Source organism: Poromitra crassiceps (genome assembly GCF_964638095.1).
Source record: "Poromitra crassiceps genome assembly, chromosome: 11".
Lineage (NCBI taxonomy): Eukaryota > Metazoa > Chordata > Actinopteri > Beryciformes > Melamphaidae > Poromitra > Poromitra crassiceps.
Genome location: NC_139643.1, coordinates 27,995,101 through 28,020,087, shown reverse-complemented (window position 1 = coordinate 28,020,087; position 24,987 = coordinate 27,995,101). Strand labels below are relative to the sequence as shown.

Below are 24,987 nucleotides of genomic sequence, written 5' to 3'. Positions count from 1 at the left end.
AATTCTTAGTGATTGATTAATCGATTGTCGATTAATCATTAACATCCCTAGGTAACACATCAGCTTTCTGTACTTCAACAGTTCTCACCTCTGTGACAACAGCATGAGCAAAGCATTCATTCAAGTATGTTGATTTGAATGGGATTGGCTGCCTATTCTGGTTCTGTGGTTTGCTCCACTATCTGCTTCCTGGTAGATGGATGTCAATGGAGAACTTTAACGAACGGAGGCCCTAACGAGGCTTTGCTCTAACGAGGTCCGATGCTAATGAGCTTCCCCAGTCCAATGAAGTCTTTCTCTCTATCCGTCACTAACAAGCTCTCCAATTACCACGAAGAATGCACTCTGTCTTTCTGTCTCTGCTTTCCACTGCTATCTCTTTGTGTCTCTCTTTGGTCCTCTCTTTCCTCCTCCTCCTTGCTCTCTCTTTCGTCTGCGCTCTCTCATCCTCTATTTTCGTGTCTCTCTCTTTGTCTCTCTCCATCCCTCCCTCCCTCCCTCGCCCCCTCTCTGTTGATTGGAAAAATGGCGTGTCATACATATTTTAAAGCAAAGACAGAGGTGTGAGAGACTGCTGTTAGAGAGGCGTGCACGTTCCAAAGCCCTGTATCTGTCTTTTTGTTGATCTTATTCACTCCCCTACAGACAGGGCTGAAGTTTCCCCTTCACAGACACCATGATGGAATGAAGCCAAATATTGTTTGTCTGTGTATATGTAGGCTACTACTGTACATGACTCCAGCAAGATGGATGGGCTTTACATTAATAATCTTTGAGTGCCAGAAGGTTTGGACAACCACAGCATAGTATTTTAAAATCAATTCAGCATTGACAACTTACCTGACACACCATGAATTCGCCTATTATGGGATAAACAACACAAGTTGAAACACGTTATGAATAATTTGCGCTAGAAAAATCTACAATGCTACTGTCTGACTGTCCAGATTAAGAATTTGCAATCTGCAATAAAACATATATAAACACAAAAATTAATTTGCGACTACTATTTGACCTAGGTTGGATGGTGGGATAATAAAATAATAAAATGGTGATTAGAAAGGAGGAGGTAGGAAGGATGATGTAAGCTGGAAAGCCAGGGACGCTCTCTCTCTCTCTCTCTCTCCCTCTCTCTCTCTCTCTCACACACACACACACACACACTCTTTCTTTCCCCCTCTCCTGACTCTTACTCTCCTCTTCCCCTCCTACTTGTCTTTTCTCCAGAGGAGGTTGAGTCATTAGTTGGCTTCCTGTTTTAGCTCTGCATCTCTTTGTCTCTGTGGGCTCTCGTTCTCCTCCTCCCTGCATCTCTATCACTCTGTCCTTTCTCTCTGTTTTTCCTTAGGAAAAGATGAGTGGAGCTCTAGTCACTACTTAGTCATTAGGCTTTCTCCTTCTCTTTTCTGTTTCTTGTCTCACAGTGCCCGTCAGTATTATGACTGTATCTGTATCTCTCTCCCTCATTCTCCCTCTATCTCTCTCTCTCCCTCTTGTAAAGGCTAGAGTCTTGATTGATTTTAAGTTTCATAAATTAATGAACAGTTTGGAGGTATATGTGCATCAGTGGCATTATAATGGTGCCATTTGTTTAGTAGTGGACGACAAATTAATTTTAGTATTGTGCTCATGTGAACAGTCCCACCCTGACTCTTTAATTGTCTGTAATGCTATGAACAAATGATGTTTAATTAAAGTTTTTTTTAAGTAAAAAAAAGTCTCTCCCTCTCTCTCTCTCTCACTCTCTCTCACTCTGTCTCTCCCTCCCTCCCTCTCTCTATCTCTCTCGTTAATTTATCAGCTGCAGGAAAAAAAGGTGCTCAGATCAGATAAAGACAAATGCTTGACACATAAACATTGGCCTTTTGGTCTTTATCGCTCTGTCTGTATCTCTCTTTCCAGGAAAGACGTTGGTTTGAGGCGTTTCTTCCCTAAGAACCTGGTGGACTCTGTCAAGGTGAGAACAATGAGATTTGCACCCATATGGACATCAGAGGAGAGCTGTGGCCTACACAATTACATGTTGAAGGACAGGTCGCTGGTCCTCCCATGAGGGGAAAACACACTCTGTATTCACTTTCTATTCAGTTTCACCTTTTTGTGGAAATAAATTGTTGTCACAGTCAAACGTGGCATCATCAAGTAAAGAAGTGGACTTCTGGTAAAAAAAACCCACAACAACAACAACCTTTGACTTATTTTTTCTGGGCAGGGTGAGTGAGTAACACTCTCCTCTCGCTTAACAGCTACTGTTGAGGTTCCCTTGAGCAAGCAACTTAGCCCCCAGTTGCTCCACTAACAGTATACTGTAAGAGAGCCGGTCACACGAGGTGATTTGAATGATTGTAAACCCGACTGGTCTGTCCCTACTGTTGGGGCTGAGGGGCACTAAGACCCTGCAGGCCCGGGCTCAGGTAGTGTGGTAGTGTGACTGACATGTGACATTGATCCTGGCAACAGCTGATGTTGGTCTTAGCTCAAGGGTGAAGACTAATGCAGTGGATGAGAAGTGGTGTTTAACACCACCTGCCACTCATGTAGATGCTTCCATCAGCAGACAGCTGCTCCACCCTCAACATTTTATTTAAGGGAATAAATCACATGTACAATTAATTGTATGAATGGCCACATAAATCCACGTGCCATTACGAATGATGTGAAAGGAGGGAGGGGAATGAAGTAAGTATATTGTGTCGGCCTTTCTGTTAGAATACAACCTACTGGAGTCAAATGGAACAGAAGAGATTAGACAGTCATAGAATATAAAGTCAGAAGATACAGAGTGGAAACAGATTGAAATATATTTGTGCTTGGATCAGGATGACATGCTAATACTGTGTTACATGTTTCACATACAACTTACACACAGTTCAGTTTGTCTGTAGTCTCTTGTGTCTGTTCTGCAGATCTTGGTCATGTGCGTGTGTGTGTGTGTGTGTGTGTGTGTGTGTGTGTGTTTGTGTGTGTGTGCACGACAACTATGGTTGGGTGTGTCTGAATAACAAATAGTGTCTGTGTCAGTGATAAATTTATGGCACGTGTGTGTGTGTGTGTGTGTGTGAATGGCCTGGTGACCTGAAAAGGTCTTGGTGTCAGCAGGCGGGCAGACAGATGCTCTGGAGAGGGAGAGAGACTGTGTGTGTGTGTGAGAGAGAGAGAGTGTGTGTGTGTGTGTGTGTGTGTGTGTGTGACCCTCAGGTCTTGTTTAAACCCACTTTCTCTCTTTCACAATGAGGCGAGAGGGGGAGGTGTCCATGTGCGTCTCCTTCTGGGGGCCCTCTCTGCCTGTCAACCCCCCCCCTCCTCCCCCCCTACATGTTCTGCTTCCTTTGGCCAACATGACAACACATCCTCCCCTCATGCCTCTTCATTGCTGTAGTTTACTTGGATATTCATCATCATGACATAATGGACAATTGGGCAATATTTCTAATTGTTCTTTTCAGTCCAGCAATCAGTGCTGGACTTGTTCAGCTGTGGAATGAGCTCAATGAATATATAGGTGGTGGTAGTAGTAGTAGTAACCATTTAACTTGATGAGTTAGTTGTGTCTGTGTGTTTTCTGAGCCTGTGTGCAAACTATGTTAACAGATACAGATAGTTGTGTTGATGCTGAGCAAGTTGTAGATGCACACAGATGTCAGTGTGTGTGTGTGTGTGTGTGTGTGTGTGTGTGAGAGAGAGAGCGGGAGAGCAGCTGTCATTTACGTTTCTATCGTTCACTTTGCTGAAAGAGAGGTAGTCAGTTAATGGGATTATTCTCTCTCAATGGACTCCACTCCAAACACCCCCCCCCCCCCCCCACACACACACACACACACACACACACACACACACACACACAGACCCCAGATGGCTGAGGTAGTAAACAGTGAGTGATGTTGGCCAGTGAAAGCGTCCTTTCATTCATGTGACAGGCTGGGGAGCAGGTTTAGTCAAATGGACGTGTGGTGACTTTATAGACCTGGAGCCAGACCCCAAATTAGTCCATATATTAGGAAAGTTCGATGGGAAATTGTTTTGTGTAAGTTTGTAAAAAGATGGATTTTCCTGATGTTTTTCTATACCCGAGCCAAAATTGTAAATGTCAGTCAAATTCACTCAGATTGGTTCTCCATATTGGCAAGTATTCAAAAGGTTATTACATGCATGCCATCATCATCATAACTAAAAGGCAGAAAGTGGGCTCTGCGATTTTTGTACCGGAAGTGATGTCACGCAACTGGAAGTGATGTCATCGGTGATGTCACTTGGGCAATTGTGCATTGTGACATCACTGATGATATCGTAGGCTTTGTGACATCATCAGTGATGTCATACGAGCATTTGTGATGTCATCAGTTTTGCTCTTTGTTTGCAATGCAGATTATTGTGTACTGTTCAATTATTTGGCCTTATTTTACTTACGTGTGGGGCAACAGGTATATAAGCAACATAAAGCCATTGTTTATATGACTGAAAAGAGCAGTAAGAATTATTCATAATTTGGACTCGGAACCCTCAGAACACACCAACAGGCTGTTTATTTAAATCAGGATGAATTCAACGTAAAGATTTACCGTAAATTCCGGACTATAAGCCGCGGCTTTTTCCCCGTTTTTTGGCCCTGCGGCTTATATAACGGTGCGGCTTATCTATGGATTTTTTCAGAAAAAAAAAAAAAAAAAAATACAAATAAAATCTCTCTTTTTTAGCACTCTTTCTAACTATAAATCCACTTCTGTTTTAATTTCCTCTCTTGCCCTCTTTTCACCACACCGCGGACACTGTGTGCACTGTAAAAATAAACAAAGGTGGTGTTGTGTTATGTTGTTTTGTTGAAATGTTACGGTAATACGGTAAATGGGAGCTTCCTCAAACAGCCAACAATCCCCTCTGTGCGTGAACCCTTACATATGGTAATTACGGTAAGCAAACGGCCACTCGGTGACCTCCAAAATCGATGGATTTTACAGGTTACACAGCTTCATCAGCACATTTTATGTGCATTGCTTTGCTGCTTGTTTTTTCGATTATTTTTTTGTAAAGCACCTTGAATTGCCTTTGTGTATGAAAGACTTGACATCATTGGCGGAAATCAACCGGTTACTCCTACCGGTTCAAAGTTCATCAGCAGCCCGGAATCACAACAAGACGAGCAGTCTCTCACTTACCATGGGGAAGGTACGCAGAAATTCACACGACGCAGCTTTCAAGTTGAAAGCAGTCAATCTCGCATTAAAAGAGGGAAATAGAGCAGCAGCGCGTAACCTGGGCATCGACGAGTCAATGGTGAGGCGTTGGAAGGTGCAGCAGGAGGAACTGTCTCAGTGCAAGAAGACCAAAAAGTCCTTCAGAGGTCATAAAAGCAGATGGCCCGAACTTGAAGATTCCCTTGAAGATTGGGTGTTGACCCAGAGAGCAGACGGCCGAGGCGTTTCCACGGTGCAGATCCGACTGAAGGCCAAAACAGTCGCCACCGAAATGAAAATTGAACATTTCATAGGTGGCCCATCTTGGTGCTTCCGATTCATGAGACGAAAGGGACTGTCCGTCCGGGCGAGAACTACTGAACAACTCCCTCCCGACTACCAGGAGAAAATCACAAACTTCGGCGAATTCACACAAAGGAAGATCACGGAATATTATAGGAGTGTGAAAACATCCACAATCACCAACGGGTTCCAAAAGGCTGGACTGCTGCGGGATGAAGAGGATGACGCCGCCACAGCTGGCGCTGAGGAGTTCGTTGGTTTTGAGTGACAATGAAGGAGAGAGGAGAGTGGTTGACGAAGCCACCCTGAACCTGTTCGTTTCCGACACTGAAGATGAGGACTTTGGTGGTTTCAGTATGCAGGAAGAAGAGGAAGACGAGGATTAGTGACTTGACTTCTCTGGTTACAGCCGTTTGCTGCACATATAGCCTATTGTTGTGTGATTTTGTCTGGGGATTAGTGACCTGACTTTTGTTTTGTTTTGTTGAAATGTTAATAAATGGGAGCTTCCCCAAACAGCCATCTCTTTCCCGACAATCCCCTCTGTGTACGAACCCTTACATATGGTAATTAAACATCAAAACGCCCGCGGCTTATAGTCCGGTGCGGCTTATATATGTAAAAAACAGTCAATTTTGCTGCTGCGGCTTATATACCGGTGCGCCTTATGGTCTGGAATTTACGGTAGTTGAGTTACAGACATGATTAGTTTTGTACAAAGTGTGTGTGTGTGTGTGTGTGTGTGTGTGTGTGTGTGTGTGTGTGTGTGTGTGTGTGTCAGTGTGTCAGTGTGTGTGTGTGTGTGTCAGTGTGTGTGTCAGTGTGTGTGTGTGTGTGTGTGTGTGTGTGTGTGTGTGTGTGTGTGTGTGTGTGTGTGTGTGTGTGTGTGTGTGTGTGTGAGTGAGTGAGTGACTGGTTGGTACAGTAGGTGTCATACTGCTCAGCCTGCTGCTGCAGCGATGGAGAGGGAGATAGCCACTAGTGGCACTTCCTGTCAGGAAGGGTGGACACTGAGGACTGACATTATCTCTGTGTGTGTGTGTGTGTGTGTGTGTGTGTGTGTGTGTGTGTGTGTGTGTGTGAGTGAGTGAGTGACTGACTATGTGTACTGTAGGGTGTGGTGGAATTCTAGGAATTAAAACAATGATGCTATCAAGAGAGCACATAGAGAGCACACACACACACACACACACACACACACACACACACACACACACACACACACACACACACACACACACACACACACACATGTATACTGTTTTCTGTAATGCTGTGTGTTTTTTCCACCCCAGTGGAAAAAAGTAAATAAATAAATTACAAGAGCTCTGGTCATGTGTTCAGAGCTTATTAACACGTTCACTGCCAATGGCGAGTTGAGTCGTCAAAAAAATCCAACGGTTGACTGCCAATGACGAGTTGAGTCGTCAAAAAAAAAAAAAAAAAGCTTTTGACGGTGGGACGTGGATCAATGCCCCCCACGTCTCCTATAAAAAAATATAGGAGAAAATATTGGAGCCACCGAACGTGTACAACCCATTCCACCGACCCACTAAGTGGCGACAGTGCTCTCCAGACTAGAGGAAGGCAAGCAAAAAGCAGTGTGAGGAAGCCATTCTCATGAAAATGGATTGGCGAAAACGCTTTCGCTTTTCGCGCTTGGGAGCTGGCGGTGGGGTTTTGCAAATTTGCATAATAGATTACGGGTGGAACACACTTTGCAACACGCAGCATAAATAAGACCAGAATCGCAAAAGCTTCATCAAAGCTCTCAACAGAAACCCCAAGAAACGAACGAGCCCATCCAGACTTGCCCAGCGGCCGCCAGCAGACAGGAGCAGCAGCAAAGCAGTGAGCCTGGTGACGCGAGGTTACAGCAGCAGCAGAAACGAGCTTGTGACACGCCCGCTGCAGCCAAGAAGAACACACACGGAGGGAGGAGTTTGAAGGAGAGGGGTGTTTCCTGCTGTTATGGAGGAAATTACTGTTCAAAACTATTGTTTAGATGTCTGACGTCTTACTGATGCCAAAAATGAATGGTTAAAGTGACTGTTCTATCGAATTTCACAAAAAGCTATTTATCTCAGCTTAAATTTTCAGACGCTGAAACCATGCTGTATTCAAGTGCTAATGCCTACATAACTACTAACTCTACAAACTAACTCTTTTAGACAGAGAAAGCACACATTCTATTAGTTCTTTTGAGATATTTTGTGTTCACAAAATCTTAGCAGAAAAGAATCCTCGGGTCTTGAAAGATGAGCCAGAATCCTCAAAAAAACCCTCTGGCAGAAGCTACCTACAGTAAAAAAAAAACGGCTGGCAGTGAATGTGTTAAGCAGACCAACGCTGGATGGTATGAAAGATCTCTGGGCACGGGAGGTCCGCAAAGGCGGTGTGGCTTGCCTTCCATAGCAACAGTAACCAAGGGGGGCAGGACTTAGCGAAGGGTGAATTCAATGCTGTTTGGTAGGGCTGCACTATTATGGTTAAAATGATATTCACGATTTTTTTGATCAATATTGAGATCACGATTATTTAACACGATGGAACTCGCGGGAAAGAGGTGCACTGGATTTACAACACAAGACAAAACGAGAGCAACATTGCTAAACGGAATGCGGCACCTTTTATCTTGATTTTCTTGTAGTCATGATTGTGGGAAGCCAAAATCTTGATCACGATTAATATTCGCTTAATTGTGCATAATTGTTTGTAAAATTTCCCATTTACGTTGCCTGTGTATGATGACCTGAATGTCCCAGCAGTCTAAGTCCTGCCAGCAAGACTTGTTTAAGCTTGACCTGTACAGTACTAAATCCTCTCTAATCTGAATTTAATCTATATATCTGTGGCTATCTTTATATTCTTTATAGCTTGGGTTTGCTTCTGTGTGTGTGTGTGTGTGTGTGTGTGTGTGTGTGTGTGTGCGTGTGCGTGCGTGTGTGCGTGTGGGCCATACTGTAAATAAAACCTAGATCTGTCCATATGTGAAGGCATTTGTTGCCAGCGATTAAAGGATGGAGAGCATAGTGTACATAAAGTAGATGTAGGAAGGATATAGAGGATTATGCTTCACTTACTGTACGTGTGTGTTATATGTCTGTACCATGTGAGGGCATGTCTAGACTCACTCACAGTAATGTACATGACAGAAGGATGTTCCTACATGGGCTTTCTGTCTTTCAGCTCCCCATCTGTCTACTGTGTGGTGACAGCATGGACATACTGTACCACAAAGTCAGGGTCAAAGTGTCATGCTAGTGCCAGCAGCACAACACCGCTGTCACCCTTCAGATCAGCAGCAGCACATGTATCACGTTGACAGATCTAAGGGACACTAAAGACGAGTGCCTCTCTCTCTCTCTCCTGTGGCATGTTTGATTAAGTGCTAACTAACTGCATTGGTGTGTCTTTGTTAAAGTATTGATCAGATCTGAGCACGCTGAACTGAAATGAAGTGGCCAGATCAATTTGATAGAGTCAGTCAGTCTACATCTTCCTCTCCTAATGTCCCTCTCTCTCTCTCTCTCTCTCTCTCTCTCTCTCTCTCTCTCTGTCTCTCTCTCTCTCTGTGTCTGTCACTCTTTCATCCCCCCACTCTCTGTCCTCTTTGCCTTTTAGACACACACAAACATATACACACACACACACACACACACACACACACACACACACACACACACACACACTTCCAATCTGGACTTTCTTATACTTTTTTTATACAATTTCAATAAAGTGGATTACATTTCCTCTCTCTCTCTCTTTCCACAGGCTAAAACTCTTCGCAAGTTGATCCAGCAAACGTTTAAGCAGGTAGCCAATCTGAACGATGAGCAGAGCATCCTGAAGTTCCTGGAGATACTCGCACCGGTCTACCGCTACGACAAAGAGTGCTTCAAATGTGCCCTTGGGGTAGGTTTCTATTTACTCTGTCTACTCTACTCTACTCTCCACTTGTTCTCCACCAAAGTGGGGACTATGGATCATCTCCATCTGTCCGTCCATCCGTTAGTCACACTGTAACGTTGACTTTGTGCCACTAGGGGCCGGGGGTGGCATTGACAATGAATGGGGCTGACCCAAGGGTGGAACTACATCACTGGTCGGGGACAACATGTTTACTATTTGTATGTTTGCTCTAATCTGCTCTGCTTGACTCTTGACAGCTCTTTTTACTAGCAGTGTTAGGCTGACCCCTCCTGGTGGGATCAGGTCTAGCATGTGTCCAAGATGTGCTGCTATGAACTATGAATGAGTTAATGTGGGTTTTTCTCCCCTCTACCGCCTTTTCCTCATCTTCTGCATTTTCTTTTTCTTTTCTTCTTGCACTTTTCTCCTTCCTTCCCTCTTTGCTCTCTCCCTCCCTCCCTCCCTCTCTTCCTCCCCCCCCCTCTCTCTCTCTCTCACACTCTCTTTCCTCTGTTCCCACCCTGTCACACCCATCTCCACTCCCTGCCCCCCTTCTCTCTCCCTCCCTCTCTCTCTCTCTCTCTCTCTCACTCTCTCTCTCTAACAGTCTAGCTGGGTGATCCAGGTGGAGTTGGCTATAGGGCCAGAGGAGGGGATCAGCTACCTCACTGACAAAGGATCCACAGTGAGTTCCTGCTACGTCTTACGCTCTACCTATACACACAGCCAGGTTTAACACAGACAATGGATGGCTTCCTCTCATTTTGCATGCCAAACTTAACACGTTCATTGCCAACGACGTATTGATACGTCAAGCAGAATCCAACCGTTGACTGCCAGCGACGTATTGATACGTCAAAAAAATCGTTTTTTTTTTTTTGACGGTGGGGCGTTGATCAATCCCTTTTACGTCTCCTATACAATTATTGGAGGTATTGAATGTGTATAATCTATTTTACCGACCCACTAAGTGTTGACAGTGCTCCCCCAGACGAGCGAAATCAAAGAAAAAACTGCCGCGGGAGCAAGCCATTCAAGGAAATGGCGAGGCGATTTTACAGTAATCCATTCCAGACTTGTCTTGCCCGAGAGCGGCCGCGCAGGCAGCAGCACACAGAGAGCGGAGAGCGATTTGCAAAATAGATTATAGGTGAAACACACTTTGAAACACCTCAGAAAGGCCAGAATCAACATCTGCCCATCGCCCACGCATTCCCCGGCCCATCTTGACTCGCACAAGGAGCGTCCGCACGCAGGCAAGCAGGCAGGCAGGCACGCAGGCAGGCAGGCAGGCAGCAGCAACGCGCTTCTGACACGCCCGCTGTAGAGCCAGGAGGAAGGAGGAGAAGACACACGGAGGGAGGAGTTTGAATGAGAGGCGTGTTTCCTGTTGTTATGGAGGAAATTACTGTTCAAAACTATTGTTTAGAATGTCTGACGGTCTTACTGATGCCAAAAATGAATGGTTAAAGTGACTTCTATCGAATTTCACAAAAAGCCATTTATCTCTGAATAAATTTCCAGACGCTGAAACCATGCTGTACTCAACGGCTAATATCTACATAACTACTAACTCTACAAACTAACTCTTTTAGACAGAGAAAGCACACATTCTATTAGTACTTTTCTGAACTTTGTGTTCACAAAGTCCAACCAGAAAATTATGCTCGGCTCTTGTAAAATGAGCCAGAATCCTCAAAAAAAGGCCTGGCAGAAGCTACCTACAGTAAAAAAAAAACGGCTGGCAGTCAATGTGTTAAAGTCCCTGGAAACCAGAAATATTTTTTTATTATTTTGCATTTTGAGTTCATCACATCACAGGAACCTATGTTAATAAGCCACCAGCCAAATTTGAACAATGATGAACGTCGCAAAGTATATGAATTTAGGTTTGACAGTCATGACAAAAGTCATGAGAATCAATTCGATTTTAGACTCTCTTTTCTCCCGCGGACTGTGTGGGCGTGTAGCCAGGACAGCAGCTCCTCCGAGACAGAGAGAGAGAGAGCGAGAGAGAGAGAGGGAGGGAGGGAAACGGAGAGAGAGAGAGAAGGAAAGAGAGATGGTGTGTGTGTGTGTGTGTGCGTGTGTGTGTGCGCGCGCGCGCGCGTGCGTGTGACAGTGAGAGAGAGAGAGAGCAGGCATCATACACAGGCAGTCAGGCACACAGAGCGGGAGGTACGGCTCTGGCGGGAGGGAGACAGATAGACACTGAGCGAGCGCTGTGATTGGCCAAATCTTATGACGTGATAAGATCATTAAGTTTAGCACCGCGCGCACCACTCTCTTCAATGAGGAAGTGGAAATCCAGACCTTGTAGAAAAGTGGCGATTTTGGGGCTTTGGGTTGAAACTAATGTCTCCTACTTTCTGAGGCACACAATTACTCACATAAGACCCTAAATTTAATAGTTAGAAGGTTTTTGTGGATTTTGGTTTCCAGGGACTTTAAAGTTAAACCAAATGCGGTCCAGGCCACACATCATCACTTGAGTCATAGATAAGAAATGTCTTAGATAGTTCAATAGATATCCGTAATCAAGTACCGTAAATTTCGGACTATAAGCCGCGGCTTTTTCCCCGTTTTTTGGCCCTGCGGCTTATATAACGGTGCGGCTTATCTATGGATTTTTTCCAAAAAAAAAACGGAATTCTCTCTTTTTTAGCACTCTTTCTAACTATAAATCCACTTCTGTTTTAATTTCCTCTCTTGCCCTCTTTTCACCACACCGCGGACACTGTGTGCACTGTAAATAAAAACACAGGTGGTGTTGTGTTATGTTGTTTTGTTGAAATGTTAATAAATGGGAGCTTCCTCAAACAGCCATCTCTTTCCCGACAATCCCCTCTGTGCATGAACCCTTACATATGGTAATTAAACATTAAAACACAATTAAAAAAAAAAAAAAAAAAAACATTAAAACACCTGCGGCTTATAGTCCGGTGCGGCTTATATATGTAACAAACAGGCAATTTTGCTGCTGCGGCTTATACTCCGGTGCGGCTTATAGTGCGGAAATTACGGTAAATGAAAGAATGAATAATTATGATTTGGATTAGTATTGTTTCCTTGTTTTAATGTCCTCTCTGTCCCTGTCTGTCTGTCTGTCTGTCCCTGTGTGTCTCTGTGTCCAGCCTACCCATCTAGCTAACTTTACCCAGGTTCAGTCCATCCAGTACTCTGCTATGGAGGAGAAGGACAGGAAAGGGATGCTGCAGCTCAATGTAGCAGGAGCTGCTGAGGTACGACTCTCCTAACATGACACTGCCGCCCCCGTCTGGCAGAGTCAGGGTACTACTCTCCTACTCTGACCTCTAACCTCATCAGTCTGTAGCTTTTTTTTTTTTTTATACTTTGTTTTTATTCAGTTTTTCCATTTGCAAGTGCAAAAGAACAGACATACAAGTACAGTACACATAACAGAGACAGACATTAGTGGAAGGAACTATTACAAATTCAAATAAAATAAAATAATAACAGGTCTTGAAGGAGCACATCCATCTTCTTCACATCTAGTTTACAACAAAACTAGAAAACAAAACAAAAACACAGTGTACAGAGTAATTGGATCAACTGTAGGTTACCCCTCACAGAGGTCCTTTAATCTACCCAGATACAGAGACCATCTATCAGTCTGTAGCTTCAAGGGAAACTCCATCCTCGGATAATCTCACACTGTGTGACGCTCAATGCATTCCAGGGGTTATTCTATGATGTTGTAATTGGCTGTTTTGGCGTATCCACTTTCACTCAAGCTGCCTTTTGATTTGCTATCAAACTCATAGCTATGATAGATGTCATGTGACGCGGCATCACATCGGCTACATTTGGCCAGTTATTCACAAGAAATAGAAACATGAAAATTGAGGCAGAAATTGAAGGTGCATCACCAATAACTGTTTTGTAAGAGTGTGAAAGTGTATCGGGATGGATTCTCCTTTAACTGTGAGGCGGTCAGTGGAGTGCTGTTGATTCAGGGTTTTAGTACAATTATGTTACTTCAGTTTCTGATTTTTATACCTCTTTATATCTCTCCATGGGTCTCTCTCTCTCTGTCTCTGTGTCTCTCTCCCTCTCTCTCTCTCTAGTGAATACTGTCGTTGTATTCAGCTATTAGTCAATATGGTCACTCTCTCTTCCAGTGGTGGACACTAGTAGCTGTTCCCATTATTGTGTAGGGGTGGGAATCACCAGATACCCACGATACAATACTAAAACGATACTTGAGTCACGATACGATAGTATTGCGATATTGCGATATGCTAGTATTGCGATATATGGAATATTGCGATATTTCAATATATTGTCTAACTCCTTTTCCTACCTTTTCCTTGACCTCACCGAAAGTAAAACATGCAGTGTTTTTTTGTTTTGTTTTGTTTTTGCCCCACACGTAGGCTACATTATTAAGCTTCTCTGGACTCAATACGCCACTGCAGGCGCGGACTGCAACATCGGGCGATTTTATTTATTTATTTTTTATATATCGATACTTGGCGTCCAAATATCGATACAATATCATCAGGCAAAATATCGCGATACTATGGTGTATCGATTTTTTCCCCCACCACTATTATTGTGTATAGATCTATATTACTTGTCCCTCTGTGTGCGCACGCGCGTGTGTGTTTGTGCTTGTGTATGTGTGCCCATGTGTGTGTGTGTGTTTGCTCGTGTGTATGTGTGTGCATGTGTGTGTTCGCGCCCGCGCGTGTTCGCTCGTGTGTGTGTGTGTGTGTGTGTGCGCGTGTGTGTGTGCCCATGCTTTTCCATTTATAGATTCCACATAATGGTTGTACTTAGAGGAAGGGTTTTGTAACACTCAGTCACTTCTGTATGAGTGCAGTCTTTCTTTTCGATTGGCTTTTATAGTATTGGGTTTACGCGTGCGTGCGTGTGTGTGTGTGTGTGTGTGTGTGTGTGTGTGTGTGTGTGCGTGCGTGTACACACACGCTCACACACTCTATTAGCAGCAGAGTTTTCCTCTGACGTAAGGGGCAGATGGAAACCCCCACGGTGCTGCGTCGCGTGTGTGTGTGTGTGTGTGTGTGTGTGTGTGTGTGTGTGTGTGTGTGTGTGTGTGTGCGAGCGAGCGCACGCGCGTAATTTAGAGTCTTGGATGATAATGGCTCTTTGTATCTTGCCTGCCACTCTCCCCCAAGCCTCTCATATTAGGGAGTTTAATCAGTGACGTTTTAAGGACGGCGATGGGACGGGGTTCCAACCGGGTTGCCGTAGTCCCGGAAGCACATATCACTAAGCTGCGCGACACCAGGCAGAACACTACGGCTACTTCTTCCGGAGTGCTGCTGGCAACAGCGGACATGCCTATGAACAAAGAAGAAATTCAATTCAAATTAGCGGACATATTTAACAAATATGTTCTTTATTCATACAACTACTAATGATAGAATCGAATATACACGGAATGACAGTGCCAAATACGATGAAAACTTGTAATTCACATGCTAACAGCTAGGCGTACGGCGGGGTACGTCAAACTACTCCTCTCGTAGTCGGCAGCTGGGCTACAACGGGGGGAGGTGGCTAGATAGAATGGCGCATGCGCAAAGTGGGTCTCGATGCCATTGCTGTTGCTCCAAGCCGTGGTTGCTTAAACTCCCTATTAACTTTGTGCGTGTGCGTGCATGTGTGCGTGCATGTGTGTGTGTGTGTGTGTGCGTGTGTGTGTGTGTGTGTGTGTGTGTGTGTGTGTGTGTGTGTGTGTGCAGCCTCTCACAGTTACCACAGCATCGTTGACCATGGCAGAGAACTTGGCCGACTTGATTGACGGCTATTGTCGGCTTGTCTCCATGGAAACACATTCCTTCATCGTCAGAGTGCAGAAAGGTAGGAAAACCCTCAATCTCTTTTTCTGTCCAGCTTAGTGAAAGCATCCTAAAGCATGTACAGTACATACAGTACAGTAGTGCAGATGCAGATTATTTAGGGATGAAATGATCAACCGTAATAAAGGAATTGTGAAATTTGAAAAACTACAAAAAGAATATGATTTGCCACATTCTCATTTTTTTCAATATTTGCAAGTGAAAAGTTATATAGAGAAAAGCGAAATACAGAAGAAAACTACAGCAGATTTCCACCCTCTGACACAGTTTTTGGTTAAAAATTATAAATGTGTGAGTATCAAACATCAAATTTCAGCACTATATAATATATTGGAGAGGGACAATAAACCAGAAGAATTGAGAGAGAAAATAAGATGGCAAGAAGAACTTGATTTAACGATGTCTAAATTTGATTGGGAAAACTTAAGCTTATCTTCACATAAGACAACAGCATCCCAGTTCTGGCGAGAATACTCATGGAAGCTTCAAATGAGATATTTTTTAACACCTATTCAACAGGCTAAATTTGATCATTCAGTAACATCAAGATGCTGGAGGGAATGTGGAGAAACTCATGCTAATTATAGTCATATCTTCTGGTCATGCCCCGTCTTGAAAATGTTTTGGAATAATATCTGTACTGAAATTGATTTTGTTTTACAAATGGACCTCAAAATTCACATTGAGTTTATTCTGTTAGGGAAGATGCCAAAGGAGATAATTAGAATTGAAGATAAGTACCTTATTAGAATATTAAGGATAACTGCTCTTAAACTTATAACCAAAAATTGGCTTCAGAAGCTAAGCCCTAGCACAGAGAAATGGAGAGACCTAATGGAACAGGTAAAAGAAATGGAGCAGTTAACATATACAATCAGGGGAGAAGCCAGGTTGAGATGCATACTCTGGGCCAAATGGGCGAGTTATGTAGAAAGTAGGAGCGGCAGAATTTAACATAAATAATACAGGAGGAAAACACTGCAATTTAGTTTGATAAAAGATATATAACATTCAGAATTTAATAGATTGCCAATAGATGGCTATTGGATAAACAGATTAGTCAACAACCAATAGGGGAGCACTTTTCTTTTTGGGGGGGGGTTTGGGGTTTTTGTGTGTGTGTGTGTGTGTGTGTGTGAGTGGGTGTGTGTGTGTGTGTGTGTGTGTGTGTGGGTGTGTGTGCGTGTGTGTGGGGGGGGGAGGTGGGGGGGAGGGAGGGAGGCTGAGCGAGTGAGTGTATGTGTGAGGTTGGGTGAGGGAGGGAGGGGTGACAGTATGCATGGGTGTGTGTTCTCCCCCCACCCAAGTGTTGATGTCCTTTTCTTTTTGATATTTGTCAGATCATAATTACTGTACTATTATTGTTGTTTCTGCTGTTGTTGCTATTGTTGTTGTTATTATTACTATTATTGTCATTATTGTCATTATTATTATTCTTGTTATTATCTTTGATTATTATGTCACTATGGTGTTTCACATCTTGAAAAAAATAAAGTTATAAAAAAAATAAAAAATAAAATGATCAACCGTGGTGATACAGTACAATTGCTCATGATAACGTACCATTTCAAATTTGTATTATTATTAAAACCAATGTTACCGTGATTACAGCGCTTTGAAAAACATGGTAAATACTGTCCATCATCAACCAAAGTTAGCAACCATCAGCCAGATGCAGACGCACAGCCTCGGTGAAACGAGTGAATTCAGTGAGTGTATCAGTCTTTTTTGGGTCTGAGTTCTCAATATGAAACTTGGTGAAATGATTTCCGTGAAAGTATTAGTACTTTTTGAACATTTTCAGCACATTTTAATACCGTGATAATACTGATAACTGTGATCATTTTGATCACTATAATCGTGATGTGAAATTTTCATACCGTTTCATCTCTAGACTGTAAAAGACTGTACAGGACGTTTGTACTTAATATGTCATTTGATTGGGAGACCGAGAGAACCATGTGCTCTAAAGTAGAAGTCAGTGCATTGTAAAAGCCTGCATAGATTATAGTATAGATTCAGTGTCAAGTCTATCCATGTTGCTCAACTATAGACAGAACTTTCTCCCAGCTCTCGCTGTTAAAACAAATCTGAGTGGAAACAATTCGAGAGTAAAAAAAAAAGTATTGCAGAACCAACCAATCCAGAGTCTTTAGGGCAGAAGGGGCGGCGACATGCAGAAGTCATGTGCTTGTAAATGGATAAAACAGAGTCAAATGATGTAATGTGGTTCGGGACATCCATTTTCAATGTTTTAAAAAGCTCTCTCTCCGTGTTACAAAGTGATTTGCTGTATCTCCAGTTTGTTTCACTATGGAGGATAATGCAGGGAGAGAGCGTCATTTCAGGTAACTGGACAAAGGGGCGTAGGTTAGTTAGCCGCCGTTCAAACTACTATTTTTGACACGAAGTTCCTAGATGATTGGTAGGCGGAGTCAGACTAGTATATGTATTGTACTCTGCAGTAAAGTGATTCTGATCCTGATGATGTGTGTTTCTGTCCTCTAGAGGGAGAGAGAGCACTGCCCTCCATCCCAAAGTAAGTACCATTCTCATTCTCAGTATTAGTATATTACAAGATATACTACATTATCCAGGAAACTGATCATTTAAAAAAATCTGCTACCACTCGACTGGTAATTTAGACTGAACTGAAGGAGCCACTTCAAGTCAATTGCTTGGTCAGAGAAGCATGTGTGCTACATCCTGTCATTAGTGCTAGCGTTTTCCGTTGGGTATTTTAGAGAGCTTCAGGTACATGTCACCAGTGTGGAGCGATTTCACATGAGATACACTAGGGGGTTGAATACTTTCTGAGATCGCCATAACAACTTAAAGAGCAGACATCAGACAAGTGCGAAATCAAAACCCGTTCAAGTGTCCTAATGCAAAGAAAATACATAAAAAAAAAAAAATACCATCTATGTCATGTCATTTTCAACTTGTCCTTGCTGTGGTCTTGAAACATTCAGCGAGATTAGTAGGCGTTTGTTAGATTATTTCAGGGGATTTGACAAATAAACTAGATGCTCACTCACTTTTGCAGTGTGGAATGCATTTATTATTATTATGTTATTCATCTCTAACTGCAGGAGCCTGTACTTTATGTTTTCACATTTCAAATTTAAACACTAAGACTGGCCTTACTTTTGGTCAGTTAAACAAAGCCCCCCCTTCCTCTCTCTCTCTCTCTCTCTCTCTCTCTCTCTCTCTCTCTCTCTCTCTCTCTGGTCAAATAAGGAGATAAGTTCAGGAGCCAAATATTTTCCACTTAGGGTTTTTAAACACTTGGGTAGTCCCCTCCTCTTCCCTCTCTCTCTCCCTCTCTCTCTCTCTCTCTCTCTCTCTCTCTCTCTGCCAGAGGTAGTCTGTGATGTAAAGATAGTAGTAGAGTTTAGCTGACAGAAACAGAGACCAAGGCAAGTGAAACAGTAAGACAGTTGTATACCTGTGTGCACGTGAAGAGCAGAACAGTGTGACATCTCCGCATGTTCGTGAATCTGAGAATGACTTTGAAAACTGCAAATACACCTCTTTGTAATTGTTGTCTAATCTCCTCTCCTCTCTCTCTCTCTCTCTCTCTCTCTCTCTCTCCTCTAGAGTATCTAATAATGAGAAGAAATTAGAAGCAGTGAGGAGTGGTGGAGTAAGGACTATCTCTGTCTCAGGTAAGAGATATGATCATCTTACACACACACACACACACACACACACACACACACACACACACACAATGTTTGAATGCTGGAGGAGAGCTATCACCTGTATCGACTGGATTAGGAGTGAGCTGTCTACTGGCTACTGTCTTTCTCTCTGTCTTTCCATTTCCTTCAAGGCCTGTTCTCTCTTCCCCACCTCTCTCTCTCTTTCTCTCTCTCTCTCTCTCCTCCCCTGTCTGTCTGTCTGTCTGTCTCTCTCTCCCTGTCTGTCTGTCTGTCTCTCTCTCCCTGTCTGTCTGTCTGTCTGTCTGTCTGTCTGTCTGTCTCTCCCTGTCTGTCTGTCTGTCTGTGTCTCTCTCCCTGTCTGTCTGTCTGTCTGTCTGTCTGTCTGTCTGTCTGTCTGTCTGTCTCTCCCTGTCTGTCTGTCTGTCTGTCTGTCTGTGTCTCTCTCCCTGTCTGTCTGTCTGTCTCTCTCTCCCTGTCTGTCTGTCTGTCTCTCTCTCCCTGTCTGTCTGTCTGTCTGTCTGTCTGTCTGTCTGTCTGTCTGTCTGTCTCTCCCTGTCTGTCTGTCTGTCTGTCTGTCTGTCTCTCTCTCTCTCTCTCTCTCTCCCTATCTGTCTGTCTGTCTCTGTCTCTCTCTCTTTCACACCCGCTCTCTCTTGTTTTCTTCTCCTCTCTCTGTCTCCTTAGTTCCCCCCTCGTTCTTTCTCACGTCTTCCCTCCATGCTCGTATCCATTCAACCTGTTCTCTCTCACACGCTGTCCTTCTCTCTCCTGCCTGATTGGCTGAAGACCTAGTGACAGCGGCTCCTCCTAAGCCAACCAAGGCACGGCGTTTCCTCCTCCCCTTTGTCTTCTGTTCTGATTCGCCGCCCAATGGTATCCTCGACTCTGACTGGCTAGTTAGTAGAGGAGCTTATCCGCAAAACTGTGATGTGGCGGATTAGAGTGCCAGATGTGGTAAACAAACATCTAAAGACATTAAGGACACACGTTTCTCTAGCCTGAGGCTGACGGATTGCTAACATTCAAAATGGCCTCCCAGCAGACATTTTATTTTGACTTACCAAAATTCCAATATAAGATATTTTTTTGAAATAGATCTCAACTTCCTTGGATGCTTTTATAGTACCAAAAGTTGAAAGTATTAATGGGAATATTACCTACCGGTAGTCGCAATTTTGACATTGCTATTGCAGCCATTTTTGAATTAACCACACTTTGATATGACCATAAGCTTGTTTTTATATTTAGAAAGCCATATGATAGATCTACATACTGTACGTCCCCTAAAGATAACTATAGCAAATCACTTGTATCTGCTGCATCACAATCTGTCTCATATTTAAGGATCAGTTCCTCTATTAAATTGGCTTTGCCCTCACTGCGTGGTTGCTTTGACTAATTCTGACTTAAACACACATACATACAGATACACACGCACACGCACGCACGCACGCGCACACACACACACACAGTCTCCATCTGTGGCCATGCTAACTTTCACCCTGCAGCTTAGTCTGCGGTGGATCTGGACAGCAGCTGGCTTGTAGTGGAAATGTTTAAAAAACACGTCCCAAACAATTTGAGCCGGAGACTCCAGATGTGACATTTACAGATGCAGCCTCGATACACATCCCGCTTTTCAAATCTTTACTGAACTACTGCGAACCAATTATGTAGCGAAACATTGTCTCAGAATTATACTCAAAACCACACGGCATCTTCGGGCCTATAAGTCCAATCCTGCTGAAGATAATTTACATGCTAAATTCAGCTGCTAACCATGCTAACCATGCTGTATACACTCACTCTCCTCCTCACAAATATTTACAGTGTGACTCTTGAAACACGCTGCATTCAAACCGTATTGCAGGCCAAACACTGGCTCATGTTCAACGGGATTTTTGTCTCGGTTTTCTTTCACTGGTTCATTTTTTTGCCATCGTTTATTTGCATAGCATTAAGGTGAGCTGTTAGGGTGTGTGGACCTCAACTAACTGCTTGCTGTGCGTTTGACTCTGCAGCTAAACTCCCGTTACATCTCCACTGCTGTTTCACAGCTAACCTCTCCTCTCTCCCTCTCTTCTCCGCTCTCTCCTGCTTCTCTCTCTCTCTCTCTCTCTCTTTCTCCCTCTTTGTCACTCTCTCCACCCTGTCCCTCCCTCCTCTCCTGTTTTCTGCATGCTCTCCTGGACCCTGCAGAGGATCTTAGTGGGGATGGTAAAGTTCTGTTGTTTATTCATCTCTCTATGGACCCATTTCACAGCAACCCGTAACTTTGAGGTGGTAAAAGCAGGAAGTAAACGCAGCTGTACGCTAATACCATTAATTATGCCTCCATTCTGTTTAGCTGTTCCAGTGCCAGGTGCCCCCATTAATGCTAATGATTACACCTGTGTTATTTCCTGCTTTACCACCTCAAAAGGTTGCTGTGAAATGAGCCTATAGACCCTTCTCACGGGGGCCATTTTGTGTCGAGAAGCCAGGGTAAACACAGGTGCAAGCAAAACACTAATGAGGGTTTCCAACTTCCGTGATTGGAATTTGGAAACCCTCATTAGTGTTTTGCTTGCACCTGTGTTTACCCTGGCTTCTCGACACAAAATGGCCCCCGTGAGAAGGGTCTATTGTTGCTTCTTTCTTGTCCCTGCCTCCACTAACACCCTGCACCCTACCGACATGGGTGGTGTGTAGGTTGATGGGCGGGTCTGTGAGATGTGTATGCACGCCATGTGTGTGTATTGTATTGTACTATGTGACTGGAATGATTAAGAAGTGAATGAAAAATAATAAACTTCTGTAGTTTCTCATGTTTTAGTGATTGGAAACATAAATTCCCAAAAGCTTTAAAAAGGTACTTTGCTGATTTTCAACCGGCTTTTTATCATTACAATGCACTGACAGATCCCCCTTCGTCTGCCTGCAGTAACTCCACCCCACCAGCTGCTATGGCTCGTTAATGCTCGTTAAAGCCCCCCCCCCAGTCACTTATTCTACCTGTATAAACCGACATGTGCGCGCGCGCTGTATTAACGCGCGTCACCATTGTGCCAAAGAACTTGGAACCAAATATTAATAGCTTGTTCCACTACTGCAGCATAATGACTGAGACTGTAGCGCTGTTTGTAAAAAAAAATAAAAAATGAACAACTTCGCATCTTGTCTTGATTACACTCATTGTCTGCATCTACGATGGAAATACCGGAAACAGTTATGTTACCATGACGGTCTCCCCGCATCTCCAAAACGATAGTTTAGACTAAGCTAACAACTAGCTAACAGCTAGCTGACGCTAGTTATTTACTGTACATACTGTATTATTTGTCTATCATACGTCAGTCGTCAGACCACTATAATGTCTGACGTCATCACCCGTTTTTACCAACAGCTTATTTTTAGGACTTTGAGCACAAAATGAGGTTATTTGTCACCAAATACAGTGTTGAAACAGTGTGGCTAATCAACAGAGCAGGGCAGGAGCCAGCAACACATGAATATGACAACATACACCGGAGGGGGGCTTTAAGTTCTCTCGATGCGATTCTCGGTGGATGCGCGCATACAAATAAAGATAATAATAATCAACCAAATGTGTAGTTCAAACAACAGCCCTCGAGCAGAACATCTGTTCACTTCCGTCTCCAAATGATGTCAAATGTGCCATTTGGAGATGGAGGTGCCTGTGAATGATCTGTGAGCTGCACATACAACCCACATTGTAATGATACAAAGCTGGTTGAAAATCAACAAAGTCCTCCTTTAACATGTGTAGGATCTGTTAGAGTAGCTTACTAGAGTAGTCTTGTGTTATGCGTTGTATGTGTGTGTGTGTGTGTGTGTGTGTGTGCGTGCGTGTGTGTGTGTGTGCGTGCGTGCGTGCGTGCTTCTGTTTGCTTTCTTAAAGTGCCATATTATCACTGAATTTAACCTTTGAAATGTGTCTGCTCTTGTCCACAAGAATCATTTTAAGTGGTATTCCTCTTTAAGGGCACTGCTCCAACCAACCGTTCTCGCTCTCCACAAAGAGGCTTCACACACACACACACACACACACACACACACACACACACGCTCGCGCGCGCGTGCGCACAAAGCCAGTTACTGAGTGGAGTTGGGAGAGGTTTGCTGGATTCAACAGCAGCTGCATTCCTGGCTATAATGGGCTAGCTCGAGCACACACACACACACACACACAGGCACACGCGCGCGCGCACGCACACACACACACACACACACACACACACACACACACACACACACACACACACACACACACACACATTTTCACTCAGTGGAAGCAGAGAGAGACAGAGTTAGAGGAGTCAAACTTAGAAACAGTCGATTCTTCAGAACAGATCCCTAACCACATGGGAGTGAATATGCAGCAATAGAAACAATGGACCGCACACTGCAAACTAAGACAGCTGTGTGAAAAGATGTCCTTTTCTATTGTGTGCAACTCAAAGCTTTGAAGCTGCAGATGTGACAGCACTGAGAGGGTTGAGAAAGTCATGGAGACTTGAGTTTGAAGCTGCAGATGTGACAGCACTGAGAGGGTTGAGAAAGTCATGGAGACTTGAGTTTGAAGCTGCAGATGTGACAGCACTGAGAGGGTTGAGAAAGTCATGGAGGCTTGAGTTTGAAGCTGCAGATGTGACAGCACTGAGAGGGTTGAGAAAGTCATGGAGACTTGAGTTTGAAGCTGCAGATGTGACAGCACTGAGAGGGTTGAGAAAGTCATGGAGGCTTGAGTTTGAAGCTGCAGATGTGACAGCACTGAGAGGGTTGAGAAAGTCATGGAGACTTGAGTTTGAAGCTGCAGATGTGACAGCACTGAGAGGGTTGAGAAAGTCATGGAGACTTGAGTTTGAAGCTGCAGATGTGACAGCACTGAGAGGGTTGAGAAAGTCATGGAGACTTGAGTTTGAAGCTGCAGATGTGACAGCACTGAGAGGGTTGAGAAAGTCATGGAGACTTGAGTTTGAAGCTGTAGATGTGACAGCACTGAGAGGGTTGAGAAAGTCATCGAGGCTTGAGTTTGAAGCTGCAGATGTGACAGCACTGAGAGGGTTGAGAAAGTCATGGAGACTTGAGTTTGAAGCTGCAGATGTGACAGCACTGAGAGGGTTGAGAAAGTCATGGAGACTTGAGTTTGAAGCTGCAGATGTGACAGCACTGAGAGGGTTGAGAAAGTCATGGAGGCTTGAGTTTGAAGCTGCAGATGTGACAGCACTGAGAGGGTTGAGAAAGTCATGGAGACTTGAGTTTGAAGCTGCAGATGTGACAGCACTGAGAGGGTTGAGAAAGTCATGGAGACTTGAGTTTGAAGCTGCAGATGTGACAGCACTGAGAGGGTTGAGAAAGTCATGGAGACTTGAGTTTGAAGCTGCAGATGTGACAGCACTGAGAGGGTGGAGAAAGTCATGGAGACTTGAGTTTAAAGCTGCAGATGTGACAGCACTGAGAGGGTTGAGAAAGTCATGGAGACTTGAGTTTGAAGCTGCAGATGTGACAGCACTGAGAGGGTTGAGAAAGTCATGGAGACTTGAGTTTGAAGCTGCAGATGTGACAGCACTGAGAGGGTTGAGAAAGTCATGGAGACTTGAGTTTGAAGCTGCAGATGTGATAGCAGTGAGAGGGTTGAGAAAGTCATCAAGGCTTGAGTTTGAAGCTGCAGATGTGACAGCTGAGAGGGTTGAGAAAGTAATGGAGACTTGAGTTTGAAGCTGCAGATGTGACAGCTGAGAGGGTTGAGAAAGTAATGGAGACTTGAGTTTGAAGCTGCAGATGTGACAGCACTGAGAGGGGTTGAGAAAGTCATGGAGGCTTGAGTTTGAAGCTGCAGATGTGACAGCTGAGAGGGTTGAGAAAGTAATGGAGGCTTGAGTTTGAAGCTGCAGATGTGACAGGACTGAGAGGGTTGAGAAAGTCATGGAGACTTGAGTTTGAAGCTGCAGATGTGACAGCTGAGAGGGTTGAGAAAGTAATGGAGGCTTGAGTTTGAAGCTGCAGATGTGACAGCACTGAGAGGATTGAGAAAGTCATCAAGGCTTGAGTTTGAAGCTGCAGATGTGACAGCTGAGAGGGTTG

General features: G+C 43.9%; 1 protein-coding gene across 7 annotated transcripts in view; it reads left to right on the top strand.

Annotated features, from left to right (window-relative positions):
• The window catches only part of LOC310785326 (focal adhesion kinase 1-like), a gene marked incomplete at its 5' end in the record, with an annotated part of 62,626 nt that overhangs the window by 8,462 nt on the left and 29,177 nt on the right, over positions 1-24,987 (top strand). For 4 of the 7 annotated variants that reach the window (XM_083646350.1, XM_083646351.1, XM_083646356.1 and 1 more), the window contains 9 exons: positions 1,903-1,957; positions 9,249-9,389; positions 9,994-10,071; positions 12,521-12,628; positions 15,119-15,236; positions 17,744-17,774; positions 18,836-18,903; positions 19,687-19,773; positions 21,100-21,117. In XM_083646350.1, coding sequence (XP_083502476.1) covers positions 1,903-1,957; positions 9,249-9,389; positions 9,994-10,071; positions 12,521-12,628; positions 15,119-15,236; positions 17,744-17,774; positions 18,836-18,903; positions 19,687-19,773; positions 21,100-21,117 — 704 coding nt within the window. The remainder of the gene's footprint in view (positions 1-1,902; positions 1,958-9,248; positions 9,390-9,993; positions 10,072-12,520; positions 12,629-15,118; positions 15,237-17,743; positions 17,775-18,835; positions 18,904-19,686; positions 19,774-21,099; positions 21,118-24,987) is intronic. The other 3 variants (XM_083646354.1, XM_083646355.1, XM_083646352.1) reach the window with 2 other exon arrangements.